General features: G+C 34.0%; 2 protein-coding genes across 3 annotated transcripts; both read right to left on the reverse strand.

The window, feature by feature from the left end:
- Positions 1–7120: 7120 nt before the first annotated feature.
- Positions 7121–9993, reverse strand: LOC106390186 (uncharacterized calcium-binding protein At1g02270). 2 transcript variants are annotated; one of them, XM_048747215.1, is made up of 9 exons: positions 9584–9993; positions 9370–9499; positions 9072–9283; positions 8915–8991; positions 8725–8833; positions 8479–8604; positions 8126–8236; positions 7927–8034; positions 7121–7737 (listed from the first exon to the last, which is right to left on the reverse strand). In XM_048747215.1, the coding sequence occupies exons 1-9, from the start codon at positions 9803–9805 to the stop codon at positions 7513–7515; spliced, it is 1320 nt and encodes a 439-aa protein (XP_048603172.1). In that variant the 5' UTR covers positions 9806–9993; the 3' UTR covers positions 7121–7512. The 2 variants fall into 2 exon arrangements, with proteins under 2 accessions (XP_048603172.1, XP_013686056.3); XM_013830602.3 differs by having other exon boundaries at positions 9394–9499; positions 9584–9992.
- Positions 9994–13594: 3601 nt separating this feature from the next.
- Positions 13595–15428, reverse strand: LOC106353614 (vesicle-associated protein 4-1). Its single transcript, XM_013793370.3, has 7 exons — positions 14947–15428; positions 14785–14855; positions 14613–14694; positions 14389–14510; positions 14183–14260; positions 13979–14098; positions 13595–13895 (listed from the first exon to the last, which is right to left on the reverse strand). The coding sequence occupies exons 1-7, from the start codon at positions 15200–15202 to the stop codon at positions 13833–13835; spliced, it is 792 nt and encodes a 263-aa protein (XP_013648824.3). The 5' UTR covers positions 15203–15428; the 3' UTR covers positions 13595–13832.
- Positions 15429–15509: the final 81 nt, after the last annotated feature.

Here is a 15509-nt window from a genome sequence, read left to right on the forward strand (position 1 = left end):
TTGTTTAAATGGTTTTTTTTAATTATATATTTTAAGATTGATTTTTCGTGACTACATTCTATAATTGTCTAAAAAAAATTGTTTGTCCCATATAGACATCCACATAAATATGAACTTCTTATAAATTTGTTCATTGGAATATTTAGTTTCACTTTCAACTTTATTCTCTTTTTTGGCACCCTCATGCTAACTTGTGGGGCTAGCCAACTTGGTGCAAAAGGGTTTACAAAAGCTGATCGAGATGCGCGTGATCGGACACCTTTTGCTAGGCTATTCGTACAGAATTTTAAAGATCTAAGAATATAAGCAATAGAAAGTTCAGAAAATTATTTAGATACAGCATGTATTTCGTCTAGCTCTGAGTCCAAAGCAGGCCAGTCTTCCTCCTTTTGAATGAGTATAACCAGTTGTTCACAGTTGATTGAAAAACCATCTCTTTGTGTCCAAACTTCAGTATCACTTGCATTGCCCATAGCAAACCTTCAGCTTCCGCTTGCAGTGGTGATTTGGTGCGTGTATATTGGCCCTTGCTCAAAACAGCATTGGAAAGTCACCATCTATTAACACAAAGCCAAGTTCATATATATCTCTTTCATTTTATTCAGGATGTCTAGCAAGAGCGTTTCTTTGCGGAGGAACAGTTGTGTCCGTTACTTCAACTCCCATATCAATCTCCATAATCTCGTCTATACGTTGAGATATCCTCCAACAATCTACTTCAATTTTATTCGCTAATGGAAAATACATAATTCCTACGACACTATTAATTATTGTTTTTTTTTGTAACACCGATACGACAAACTTATGTTTGATTTAACAAAACTCTTATTTTAATTTTGTATTAAAGAATCAATCATATTTCATATTATCCATAATTTTAGTAAATTTGCTTATTTGTCATGTTTTTATTAGGTTTTAGCTAAGTCATTGATTTATTATTTATTTTTAGCTAAGTCACTAATTTATTAATTAAAAAAATACCCTTAATTAATATTATATATATATTAAAAAATAAATTTTATTTTAGTAATATTAAATTTCTATTTTATATTAAAATTTAGTTAGTTTTTCTTATTTTTCATATTTTATTAGGTTTTAGACTTTTAGATAGGTTATTGATTTATTATTAAGTTCTAAGTGATTCGCTAATGTGTTAATTAAAACAATACCCTTAATGAATTTTATATATAATTAAAAAAGAATTTTATTTTAATCATATAAAATTTATATGTTATATTAATATTAAATAATTGATTCTAAAATAATATAATAAAATTATCAAAAATTGAAAAATAAGATAATTTTTATATATATTTTGTTGCTATCTGAAAACAATATTTTTATTATAAAAGTTAAGAAGATACAAAAAATTATAGTTAAATATTATTCAAGAAAAAAACATTTATATAAAGATATTTTCTAAACTATTTCTAAGATATGAGTGTTTTAAAAAATTTAACACAGGATGTTTAGAACACGGGATTATGCTTATGAGAGAGTGGCTCGGGAATAGGCTTCGAAATGGGTCGAATGGGCTCCGAAAATAGCTTATTTTTTTTAACTCAAACTCAAGTCCGGATGACATGGCATCTTGATTGGTTCACAATATTTTGCCTATGTGGCAAGGCTTAGAAAGTAGGGATTTAGTCCCTTTTATATAGTAGGATTAACTACAACAAAAAAAATTGTTTTTTTTTCTCTTTCTTTTATCAGCAATTATTTTGTTATCCAAGCAATATCAGATTTCTTTAATTACTGGAGAAGAAACAAATCTTCCCATTTTATACTATAAATAATAAATTAAATGGAAAATAAAATAATAATATTTAAAATTAACTATAATTTTATTAATATTTATACCGCCCTAAACACATGAATTACGTATCTCAGACCAAAATATATAAACTGGTAATTTTATTTATCTCTTTTATTTATTATAATGTTTCTCAAATTCAAACTTTCATACAATATTGTATGTTTAATGGAAAGGCATTTATATATGTGCTTTTGATAAAGTTAATCCAAAAAGCTTTTGACTTATAATTTATTGGGGGTCAATTCTGTACTCGTAGGTATAGTGTGATTTATTTGAAATTTAAAATTAAAACTTATATAACCGATTATTATACTATAAATGTTCAGTCTGACAAACCCATCGTTCAACACTTTGGGACAAATAAAGATCAATATTACGATGGTTTAATATATTTTATTTTTGGAACTTTGTGTCATCTTCAACTTGCATATTTTAAAGAAAAACACTCTAAACTAATACAGTATTTAGAACTAGTTAATTTTCTTCCAAACTTAACAAGAAAGTTCCAAAATAGTATTTGTTAGTGTGTACAACTATTGTTTAATACTAAAAAAATTAAAAAATAAATTAAATATTATGTATATAGTAAATTTAGTTATTACTGGTAATTAAATCGATAGCGCTATGCTTAGCACAAAAGCTTTAAAATAAATCATTTTAGAGAACCATCCTACCTTAAACAAAATATTTAGGTCAGTTCCATATATTCAACGTCCAAAGTCGAAAACGGCTAACCATACGCATATACGGCCCTCTGTAATACTACCAAGAGATCCTCTAATATCGGCTCATCTGATAGTTGCAGTGATTAATTGACTAATTAACAATAATCAATAGACATATAAGTATTCCAGTAAGGACTTGTCATCGGCTAAGCAACCAGTATCCAGTACCATATATATATATATATATATAAAACAATTAGTAACTATGATTGATATACAAAATAAAATTCCATACAAATTATACACAAAGGAAAATATCAAAAATTATACTACTATTTATGATATGTTTAGATTACAGGTGGCTTTCGATATCTCTCACTATAATCAATAATGGAGAACTTATGATTGTTACATGTTCTATATAGAAGATATGGTGAAGATTTTTCTCAACCCCTAAAGAAGATGTGGACTTTCTTGATTAGGCCAACTTAAAGTTTCAATTCAAAGATTTAATGTTAGTAAATTGACAGATCCAATGACAGTCACGTGGTCGGAGGGATTATCGAACTACGTGTTTAAACTTGATTAGAAGGAACTGGATCTTGGAATGATCATCTTTCATGGCTTTCCAAGTGATGGAAGAGGTTATAACGAGTGATAAATCTGGTTTTAAAATTTGGAGTTTCTTCAGGAATCAAGAAGCCAATATGACTTCTGCTTAGCTAGAAAAAACAATCTCAATTGTTTTTTTTTTTGATAAACCCTATCGGTTGATCCGGTCGGCTTCGGGAAGAACGCACTTAGTAATACTGAGTCGACTGGCTACCACACTTCCTGACCGAGTTTGAAATACATTCCGACTAATGCCAAGGGGTGAACCGATCATATGTTATGATCCACCATGTACACTTGGGCCGAAGCTCAAATCCAGACTGACCAAGTGATGATAATTTAGTTCTCAGAGAGAATCAAACCTAGGACTGATATAGGTACACACCAAGTTCCAAGATATTGCCACTAGACTACTACCACTTGGTTATCTCAATTGGATTTCTTTTTGAACTATATATAATTGTTGGACCCAATTTCGTTCAACTATGCAGTTGGGTCTGAGTAACTTGGACCGCGCAACCAACAAAGAAGCCCGATTCCGGTGAGCAAGAAGAGATCGGTTCGAAGAGCCAGAGATCGCGGAGAGGTTGAGAGAAATCTGGAATCAATCCGCTATAAGAAGAGATCGATACAAATGAAGAAAGGACACAGAGAAAACCCTAGAGAGAACTACACACATCGACCTCATTTCACTCTGGTTTAAGTCTTTTCTCCTATCAACTTCGTTTGTAATGTTGGATCTCGTTTCTCTTGTTGTATTCAATCTTATTAATCAATAAAATTCATCTTTGTCTACTGGAATCTGATTACATCGTTGTGTTCTAAAGATATCGTTGTCCACATCATCTTTTTTTCCCTAGATTAAACTTACAATCGCTACAAAATACTTAGTGTAGATTTTAGGATCTACAGTAATCAACTTGCTTACGTCATACCTGGGTGTATTTGGAGATATGTAATTGTGAATCACTTGTGTACTGTTTATTTTTTACTTATTTGTAATTAGATTTAAGGTTATGTATATATAGACTAATTAGAAGTCGTTTAAAAAAGTATATAGACTAATTAGTAAAGATGTTGTTGTTGGATGAGCATGATTTATCAACACACTTGGGATACATTCGCGAGGAAGAGAGATGCAGTAGTTAACATAAAATTGGATTAAATTAGAAAATTGCAATTCTAAAAAAAAAAATAGAAATTATAACTACCTTTAAGCTAAACGTAATTTCCTGTGATAATATAGATGAACTGCAGGTTGTTGAGTTCGATCGTCGTATTATGCTTCTTTTTTTATTCCTCGCGAGTGGCACAAGGAGATTATTCTTTAAGATCATTTAATGTCTTTAGTTAGGGATCACATGTGTCGCAACTTTTGTCTTTGCTTTATAGCCTTTAGGTGAGATTAAGCCCTTAAACCTAATCTCACTCTCTTTCTTTATCTCCTAGCTAAATTTTCTTTCTTCAAATTCGACGAGCTTTGTATCTCATGTGAGAGTCATGTGACACAGTCAATGTTTATATTATCCTAAATTTTTGTTTAGGAAAAAGACAAATTAAATTTTATAAACAATACAAAAGAAAACTTTTCTTTTCATGGATTTATAGACTAACTATAATCCAAGATGCTGCTTTTTCCCAGAGACTGACTCTTTTGGTCATTGTTTTCTTAATCTGAATAGTCAAATTAAATATTGAAAATACACCATTTTCTGTTTTGTTATATATTTATATTGCTTATAAATATATCAAAAAACTTTACCTGGTTTTTTGTCGGTATCACAAAATTAAATGGCATTGTTTTTATGATACTCGAACAAGTTGCAACTACCATTTGAGACACATTATTACTAACACAATACTCGAATTTTGATTTGTTAGTAAGATGTTCATAATAGTTTGCCAAAAAAAAGAGTATGGAGTCTGATGGTGGTGTACGTGACTATATATATTACTTATCTACTCTTACGTGAGTTTGCTCGAGGGTTGCTTAAGAGAATAGAGTAAATGCATCAGAGCTTGATGTCTAGGAAGGTTACTCTGGAACCTTGTACATTGGTGGCCATGTTTGAAGCTTATGCATACTTTGTTGTATTAGGAAAAATGGAGGAAACGTATGATAAGATGATAAAATACTCTTACCAATAAAATAACATTATTTTTATTAAGTTTTGTTAAACAGTTCAATTTAAATCAAATTAATAAAAATGTTTAAACCAGTGAAACGTAGACACATGTAATAAGAGTCTTTTAATTTTTTTTTTTGTAAAAAATATTTTTGAGAGACCCATTTCACTCTCTTTCATTATTTTAATTATCTTACATTATTTTACTTTTGAAACATACTGAGAGCCTCTCGATGAAAATGATCTAGGAGCCTCTGCATTGTTGTGTGAAGAACATCTCTGATCGTTATTATATTTTATATTTAGGATAATTTGATTATGCATTAAAATTAAATGGTGTAAAAAAAGTTATGCCAATAAAACAAAGACAGGTATAGACAAAGTCTCTCAGCTTCCTTCGATAATCTTTTACGAAAAAATCGATTCAATGTCTCTCTCTTACTTTTTAGTTTTTTTTTTAATATTTTCTCTGAGAGACTTTTGCACATACCCACCAGTGCGGATGACCTAAGGTATGGGATTTGTCTGGATGAGAGTTTAATTAAAATGTTAGCTAATGTTCACATTGATAACCTTATGTTCTCGAAGCTGATGATTTGGGTCGTGACATTCGTAGGAACGATCTGACTTGGTGTCTCTGTGTTATGCCCATCTTGTGAGTCGAAAAGGTTTAGATTATATTGTTAAAATAGATGGAAGAAATAGAGTTCTATAGGTTACTCAAAGATGGGTATTTTCAAGAGCACTGAACTGTTACACTTCGAGTTACTGAGGAAACATGTGAAACTTGATCTTGTGATTGTAGGAATTGTCTTCGCCTTGAGTGAAGCTACGTTCGATGGTACTGCATTATTCATGAGTTGGAAAAAGATTGGGTTTCTTGATATGACCAATGTCTTTTTTTTTCTTCGATAAACCCTATCAACTATCTGGTAGGACCTAGGAAAAACAATTTAGTGTTATTGTGTGGATTCATCAAAAATAACTATCACATGGTCTAACCTGAGTTTGAATACCTTCCGACTAATGTCAAGAATAGTCAAAACGTCTATTACTAGCCTACCATATAAACCATTTGGGCCGAATCTAGGCCCAAACTGGTAAACATCAACAACTTAGTTCCCACCGGAAATAGAAATCAAGACACTAAATATGTTTGTAATTGAACTTTCGATTTGCTTTAGAACATTTTTTTAGAACATAGGTTGCTGAAAGAAACAATTGGTTAAGACTTGGTGAAGATATCATCCAATTACTTATCAGAGTGGAATAAAATTTTCAAGGCAAAGCATTATTTATGGAAATTTATATTAAAAGTGATTCAATCTATTATGTAGAGCAGGCGTAGTAGATAACTAGATGGCATAGGTGTTATCACAATAGAGCTTTGGGCTTGAGTGTAGAGGAAGACCAGTGTCCCGCATAAGTGAACCTATCCAACATAGCTCAACTGCAATATGAGATAGTGTGATAAGTACTCTGCTTCTGTACAGAACCGTGACGCTGTTGGGTGCTTTCTAGCATACCAAAATATATGATTAATAAGCCCAAGAATGTAAAAGGTCACCAGTTGATTTTTCTTGTTCTCCACATCCTGTCTAGCCACTAACTCCCTATCACTGTAAGCTCAGTGTGATTATGTCTTAGATGAGACTGTCAGATCCATATAAGTATCTCTCAATATCCACTTCAGAACTGTGAAATCTGCAAAATAGGAACATGAATATTTTGACACATACGATTATTTGTTTAGTTGAATGCGTTAGAATCAAACACTGAAATTTTCCCACCACACTAGCTTAATTTAAAAAAATGGACCTACAGAGAAAAGAACAAATGGGACCATTTTAATATATGGTTAGTGCCCGAAATCATTTTTTATCTATCTATTAACTTTGGAGTAGTGAATAAATTTTATTGGTTTCATTTCTCTCTAACAAACTCTACACAGACTCACAGAGTCATAGAGGTATCAAGTTTTTTTGCAAAAATAAAAACAGAAAGAGGCAAAATAATGAAGACAGTTGCAAAGCTGCTTATTAAATCTCTACTACAGCATTTCATTCTATATTTGGTTTACATGTTTTGTACATGATGGTATAAAGGCATAAGACTCGTGTTCTGTCTTTTCTCTCTTCTTCCCCACAGACGCAGAAACCTCAGGGTGAGAGCGCTCAGGACGGTGCCAGTCTTCCAATGGAAACCGAGCAAAGCGTTGATTCTGATCTCTAAGGACACAATCTTAGAGCTCTCTAAAATGGAAGAAGACAAAGGTTTGTTGTAGAGTGTTTTGTCAGGAAACCAATTGGGAGCAAGGCATTCTTATGGGAGAGAATACAACGGTTAGTCTCGCGTGATCTGAGAGAGAGTAATTTTCTGGCCACACTCCTTTCTCCACTTCAGGAGGAAACAATACTGCGTTCTTGACGCTGAAACCAACTGTTTGTTCTTGGTTGCCTTTTGCTTCTCCGTCCTCTGCATCTCTCTGTTCAGACCACGTTTGATTCCAAATTCTTTGCTGTAATGAGTTATATAAACAAATGAGTAAGGGTTATAGCTGCTATTGGCATTATCAAATCTCTATGTTCTTAGTCTAGCTGTTCACCAGTGATCACATTCAGCTATTGTAACTCAAAACTTACGATCTGGAACTATAGCTTATGAGTGATCTATTATGAACAGGTTTTAAAGAGAGTAGTCTCATTACCTGAAACTCCTTGTAATCTACAATACCGTTTCCATCAATGTCAGCTTGAATCCACAGATCTTTAATCTCTTTCTTCGTAAGTCCATTGCAATGACCCGTTAGGTTGAGCTGTATAGTGGAGGAAAAGCAAATTAAGAAAGAGAAAACTCTGTGAACATCCTGGTGGATAAAATTAAATTGCGTTACAGATTCAATGTACCTGTCGAAGAGTCTCGCAGAAGCCCAAGAATGTAATGTAGTCACCAGCATTGTCGGTTTTCAGAAAGGCAAAAGCATCTTCAGCTGTTAGTGAAGCTCTTCTCAGTAGATACTGCAAAAACGAGATGTTACATGGATAATCTAGTAAACAACTCTGTTTCAGGAAATCATTTAGACAAGACTAGCGAAGCAAAAGACTTTCTTCTTCGTCAATACTCTCTGACACAATGATAGAAACATTTCAGGATCAACGATTAACTACCATTTTGGATAAAAAAAAGTCAGAGCATTTGGACAGTAAAATGAACAAAGAGGTGAAATATTGTGATGAGAGAAAGTTAAGGAGTGTCTCACTCTGAACATGCCAAACACTGCCTCACTCCAACTTGTTTTGAGAAGCTTTCTATAGCGATTTGGATTGAGAAGCCATATGAAATCTACAGCGCATATGTTACCCCGGTGATTCCTATGGCTTACCCACTGTAAAAGCCAAAAAAAAGACGACAAGAGAGTTTAAAAAACCTTGATCACCAATTCACAACATCACCAAAAATCTACAGCAAACCCAAAAGTATTCTCCAAATGAAGAAAGACAGTGACCTTTTGAGATTCTGAATCTGTGTACCGATGAGCAGTGTCGTAAGACGACACAAACCCCTGTGACCTGAGAAACTTGTACACGTGTCCTCGCTTGCTTCCGTTCCAATCTCTGCCCACAAATAGACACAATCTTCAGTACTCCTCTTCAGATGAAAATGTAAATAAAAAATGCAGACTTGGTAGTAGTTACCCGCAAAGTATAATAGGCATTGGACTGAGATTAACTTCTTGCTGATAAGATTCAACGTACTGAAGAATCTTATAAACCTTTCAAAAACAAAATCTTGATCAGAAGAAAGATGCAAATCATCAACAACAAAGAATCAAGACTGAAAGTATTATAATACCTGCTGCAATCTTACAATAGAGAGTGTGGAATCATGAGGAAAGAGCAGATGAGTGTTGACGATCAAAACTTGCTGATGCGCATCGTACTGAGAGTAAGGAGGAACTAGCTCCACATGTAGCAACTGCGCGACTCGGTCACCACAATCATTGAAAAGCAAATCTCTAGAGCGGACAACTCTGAAGTAGTCCTTATGAACAGCCGTAAGCAAACCTAACAAACAAAATATATTAGCCATATAAAATATTATTTATCACAAATTAATTTTAAGTTGGAAGCATATAATAAATAAACCAAACCCGAATCTAACAAAATAGGTTTACCGTCACCACGGTTGTTGGTACGGCCAAGTTTGTAACAGAGGTAACCAGCGTCTCCGAGTCTCTTCTCGTACAAGCGAACAAGCTCTTCGTTGCCTACCCAAAACTCCTGAAAATCACAATCATCGACATTAGAAGACATGATCGAAAACCAAAAGGGAGGAGGAGATTGGTGGTGGAAGGGAGAAGGAACCTGGAGACATATGATTGAAGATCTCTCGTAGAGTAACCAATCGAGGATTCGGTGATTCCTTCCCATCCAATACGCTCGATTATCGCTTTCGCGGATGCTTTGGTCCTTTCGGGAGAGGCGTTTGTAGATGGGAGCGAGGATGTTGAAGGTAGTGCAGGAGATGCAATCTCTTGTGGATGATGATATTGCGTAGCTTCCTATCTTCGATATTCTCCCCTTCATTTTTCTCTGAAGATGACGAATCTCGAAATCGTCGCAACTTCCCTCTGATTCTCTTAATTATAGATTTAAACCAATAATTAAAGTAAAATCTCCCCCAAAATTAGAAACTTTAACGAACCTATTTTAGTTTTATTTTTCTTGCTCTGTTAAAACCTTTAGTTTTCTTCCTCATGAGCGTATAATTTATGGTTCGTGTGCATGTGTGTATTTATAGTGGCGGAGCACTCTGATGTGTGGCCGAATTGTAATCTAATGACGTTGGAAATTAAATATTTTTATTTCCTGAATTTGCTCGTTGGTCAGATTAAAGAATAATATTTTTTTTCTGAGTCAGTCTTTTTATTTTTCATGATGAATATTATGCTTTCCATCGAGGGCATAATCAATGGGCGCCGCCCATAATTTATTCCTTTCGGCCCTCCATTAAATTGAGATACGATTTGTTTTTGTTTATTTGTTATTAATAGTAAAGTCTGCACTTTTATTTTATTCTTATCTTAATGAAGAACAATGCATGGACAATTACACATAATGATAGGTTGTAGCAGTTCTTGTCGAAATCTTTGGTTTAAGGATTTTTAAATTGATGACGGTTTTGTTCCGGTTTATACTCTTTATACAGCAGTTGAAGTATTGTTTTATAAAAATAAGTTTCCTCGTTGTAGGATAAGAGAAGTTGACAACAACCAAAAGTTTGGTGGCGGATTAATTGACAATGACTACGTTTTAATTTTCTTGTCTCGTATTGATTTTTTGTTAATGAGAAATACCGTAATATTAATTACTTTTTTGAGCGTCAAATTAATTACTTATTGATGAGCGGGGTATCTTGAAGAACTTTGATAGTTAACATTTTACCCCCAAAAAAAAAAAAACTTTGACAGTGAATTGTTTGTCTATATGCCTTACAGTTATTTGTGCGAGAAAATATGTTGAATGGTTTTTTAATTTCTGAGTGGTAACATTGATAGATGATTAATAATCCATGTTCTATGGACATTTGTTTCCTAAACTGTGTTTTTTTTTCTAATAAGCATGGAAATAGTTGTGTTCGTTTGCCACAAAACGCAATGAATTTAGGAGCACTATAGTAAACAGTATTTTTGTTATTTTTTGTACTCTTATGTATGAAGTAACGCGAAGTTGGTGGTCGAGTGGTGTGAGGCGACTCGCAATGGTTCTAAGGGCCGCGAGTTCGAACCTTTCCCTCAGATATACCCCTACGCCGGGTCACCCGGGCCCACCCTGCTACTTTCTGTGGTGGAAATAACGTGGCTGCTGCGGGTCTCGAGGGACGTCTGGGTCCCGGCCTGGAACATTCGATATCAAAAAAAAAAAAAAGATATGTATGAAGTAAATATTACATTAGATATGTTCTTGGCATAAGTATATAATAGATACTCTGATTCTTTAAGTCTTATCAAATGACATTTAAACAATTCTTATTGTCAAATGATATTTGATAAGAATTGTTTACGAATTGTTTACTGTATTATATGAAGTAAATATTTCCTCTGATTCTCAAAACTTAGTTTTCTAATATAGTTTAGTGTATTTATAATATGCTTAGCTAACAAACATGAATATAAAATTTCTTAGACATACTTATAGATAAACATAGCTTTTCAAGTACAGATCTGACTCAAAAACTACAAAAAAAATTCCAATTTATGCGATAAACAAGTTTTGATCTTAAGAAAATTAAAAAAAAAAAAAGATTCCAAACCTTCATCCTACATGTGCCACAACCTAAACTGAGCTAATAGGCTTTTGCTGGTTTCAGCATATTTTAGGTTTAGTGGGCAATTATAATTTTTTACGAATGGGCAAATATCAAATTATTGGGTTTGTGTATATTAAAGATTTCATTTGAAATAGGCGGACAAGTAATACATTTGTTCGGGAACGCGGGAAATGATATAACCACCGCGTTGGGTTACCGAATCGCACATCCACACCGCGGCCTAGCTCTGGTTACCGACTACGCGGCTAGGTTCCTGCATTTTTTAACAAGGATATATAATAGTAGAGAACGTGTTCTTGTTTTGTAGTTGAATCAGTCGAGTTTGTGCATATTAAATGTAGGACATCTATAACGGTGAAATTTACCTCAACACAACTGTAAAATTTATTTTTCTATTTTCAGTTAATTTTTTACTTATCCAGTTTAATTTATTATCTTTCTGTTACCAAATGAATGTATAAAAAGAAAATTTCTTCGTTCCAAATAAAAATAAAGCTATATAAGGGAGTGAGGTTGGTTCAGCGTACAAAAACGAATAAGGTTAGAGTTCCGTGTTGTCAAAGGTTTTAGAACAAGCTCTCATTCTTAATATAAAATTATACTATTATTTTATTGTTACTTTGTTTGTACATTATTATGATATTATTTATCCAAATTGATGATACTAGAATTTGATAATATTAGAAGAATGGGAGACAGGATTGGCCAGAAGAGCCCATCAAAATCAAAACCGCCTAACTGAACTCTGAAAATGCAATAACGTTTTATAATTGCATCTTCAAAACCTTCAACTAGTTCATTAATCTTCAACTGGATTGTCAATTTTTGAAATGAAATTGTATAAAGTAATTTATTCCATTAATTTATTATTTTTTTATCATTTAACTTGAATGAAATAAAATAAAACACACATTCTATAGATTTTACTACCATTCAAAAACAAAAATCCTTCCTAAACATTATTCTACAATTTTGATAAAAAATGAATTGAATGAATATATTTCATTTTTAAAAAAATATTCCATTCATCTTATTCTCTCTCTCTTTTTTTTTTCTTTCTGAAACACCAATTCATCTTATTCTATCCGTTTTTATTCTACTAATCCCATTTCACGGTTATCATTGGGACAGAGATGAATCTGAATATCACAGTTTTTGAATGCAAGGAGCAAAATAGCAACGCATCAAACTCACCCTTTGGGTACACGTCTTTTTGGTACTAGGGCACTCGTGCGTGCGGTTGGTTGTGGTTTGGTATCAGTCTTTTAGAGGTCACTCTTGCGGACCATAGAGTCTTATATAAAGTAAACATGATTTTCCAAAACTATAACAAACTAGGAATGTAAAAGAAAAGATAGAAAGACTTCACAATTCTGACTAATAGCAAGGACCAAACTTGGTAAAAGACTGTCATCAAATACAAACATGTACTTTAGTTTGAGAAAGGTTCCAAGCGAACTGGATCACGGTTCTTTGGTAAACTTATCGTCTACAAAACCATCATTCATATTTCACACGTTCACTATTATTCCAAAAGTTGACAAAAAAACTATTATTCAAAATTAACGAATATTTTATCTTGTTCTAAGAAACCAGTTGTATATAATGAATTGTAATAATTGTTTAGCTTTTTTTTTCTAGTATTGAGAGTGTTGTAAGATGTAGAGAGAGCTCTTAAATAATTCGAAAACTTGAAACAATAACAAGCAGCACTGTAGGTAAAATTAGCTATGTTTTGTTACACAGCCGGTAAGAGGTGAATTTACTCTTGATGATATAAAGCTTTTGATTGTGGAAATAAAATTAAGCCTCAATTCCAAGCTACTTGTCTACATTTTGAGCTGGAATATAGTAAGCATTGTAAAAGAGTCAATACCAACAATGTGATTTTTCATTTTCAAAGGAATCAATTCAAGATCAACTCAAACTAGAGGTATCAGATACTCTTATCAAAACGGAATAACAAATCTACATTTGTAAACGGATAAAATATACAAAAGAACCAGTAGTGATACCACAGAAGTCAGAGAGCACAAATCGAGAACTGAACTAAGCTATGGTTCGATTCTAGAATAATGAATTCGTTTAAACCGAAACAAAATTTGATGAAAACGGCGTGAATCACACAAGAAGCAGAGACATACAAGAAACCACAAAGTAGCCACTCTAGACATTATAACACACATAAAAATAGACGGATACAATTATGTACAGCTGCAAAAGATGATGGAGAAGCGGGTCTCTTACCTCCGCAAATGACAAATGCAAGTTCCTCTCTGCGTTTTAGGAAGAAGAATCAATGGCTTCGACTTGTTGTCGAGCAAGGTACTTCTCTCTTCTCTCCTTCTGATAGATGACACAAACTTTGGTTAGTAAAAAAAAACCATGGAAGAAAGAAAGCAAGAAAAAAATCTTAATCTATATGTTACCCATTCGTCTATCACAAGACCTTCCCCGACCACACGAGGCCCTGTCTCCGGTAGAGGCTTCTTTCTTTCTTCAACTGCAGCTTCAGCTTCATCCAGTTGACGTTTCAGTTTCTCCAGCGCCTGATAATTATATATCAACAATCCTCCTTATTGAAAGATTCATACTCAGAATTTTTTTAAAAGTATCTACTACTTAAAGCTTACAGCACTTGGGCGTTCTGCATCAAGAAAAATGACCCGGAGAACCCTCTCCACGGTGACTTGATCTTTTTGCTCATCAAACTGCAATGATAAACACACGGGAGAGTTGCATTGCATCATCTAAAACATGCTAAGAAACAAGATTGAACAACGCTTTAAGAGTTGTATATAATAACCTAATAGAGTTAGAGAGGAGCAAGATAACATACCAACTCAGGGACAAACTCAACACCGGGTTTGACTTTGAGGCTCATGATCTTAAACTTAGCCTTGCTCTTCTGGTTCAACTGCTGTTTCTCATTGTTCTCTGGGTGTTCCACGAACTTAAACACTGAACATTTTCAAGAAACAAACGGAATCAGAGGACGCATGTAACAACTAGTTAGAGCAAAGACAACGTTTTGATTTCCACAAAAAAATAAAAACTCATTACCAGTAGCAAAGGCGCTCTCCCCTGGAGCCAAAACGCCACCAGGAGGACGCATGTAACAGCTCTTCGGTGCAGTTGTTTGGAACTAAAACAAAGAAGAGACTTACTTATATTAGATGAAAACAAAGTCAACTTTCTCTGCTCTATGAATGATACATGTACAAGTCTCGGTTACCTTGAAAGCAGTATGAGATTTGCTAGTGTTCTTAAGCTTGATTGCGCTTCGCACTTGCTTCCCAGGCTCATCTGCGAACACACACAAACCAAGGATCCTAAACTTCAATCTCTAACTAACGCAAACAATCAATCGAAAGGAAAGGAATCGAAGGAGACGTACAAGGGAAATAGAGATAGCTGGAAGGATCCAGTCGGAGACGACGGCGAGCGGGGAGAATTGATCTCGCGACGGAAGAGATAGACAAGGCGGATGACCGCTTGGATACATCCGTATTCCGATTTCGATGGCGGCCAGGTTGATTCTGAGTTGACGAAGGAGGAGAAGAGGAGGCGGTGGTTCTCCTCTGCCAGAAAGGGAATAGCCTGAAGAGACTCTTCGTCTCCGCCCTCGGATTCTGACGGTCAGTGATAGCCATCGGAACTTAAGTCAATTTCCGGTGACCGGAGAACAGTGACAATCTCTCTCTCTCTCTCTCTCTCTCTCTCTCTCTCTCTCTGGAAAGTGAATTTTTCAATTTTGAAAGGACATAGAGAGAGAGGAAGAAACGAGTTTACAAGTTGATTTTATTTATTTGTCAAGTTTATACTGAAGTTATCAAATCAAAGTCCGTGTGAAAACGAGTTTGACAAAATGAAAAGTCCACCAAAAGGGTTGTTGCGTTTTCGCATTTATAACAGAAAAGGATTTGAAAATCAGTGAGTGGTTATCCTTGTTGTGATTTC

The sequence above is a fragment of the Brassica napus genome, chromosome C2 (genome assembly GCF_020379485.1).
Source record: "Brassica napus cultivar Da-Ae chromosome C2, Da-Ae, whole genome shotgun sequence".
Classification (NCBI taxonomy): domain Eukaryota; kingdom Viridiplantae; phylum Streptophyta; class Magnoliopsida; order Brassicales; family Brassicaceae; genus Brassica; species Brassica napus.

Excerpts from the sequence above, each read along its gene's own strand:
- LOC106390186 (XM_048747215.1), bottom strand. The coding sequence starts at position 9,805 with ATGAAGGGGAGAATATCGAAGATAGGAAGCTACGCAATATCATCATCC. Across the intron at positions 8,834-8,914 it reads ATGCCTATTATACTTTGCGG|AGATTGGAACGGAAGCAAGC; the intron begins GTAACTACTACC and ends ATTTGTGGGCAG. Across the intron at positions 7,738-7,926 it reads TAGATTACAAGGAGTTTCAG|CAAAGAATTTGGAATCAAAC; the intron begins GTAATGAGACTA and ends AACTCATTACAG.
- LOC106353614 (XM_013793370.3), bottom strand. The coding sequence starts at position 15,202 with ATGGCTATCACTGACCGTCAGAATCCGAGGGCGGAGACGAAGAGTCTC. Across the intron at positions 14,511-14,612 it reads GGAGAGCGCCTTTGCTACTG|TGTTTAAGTTCGTGGAACAC; the intron begins GTAATGAGTTTT and ends GAAAATGTTCAG. Across the intron at positions 14,261-14,388 it reads TTGAGTTTGTCCCTGAGTTG|TTTGATGAGCAAAAAGATCA; the intron begins GTATGTTATCTT and ends TTATCATTGCAG.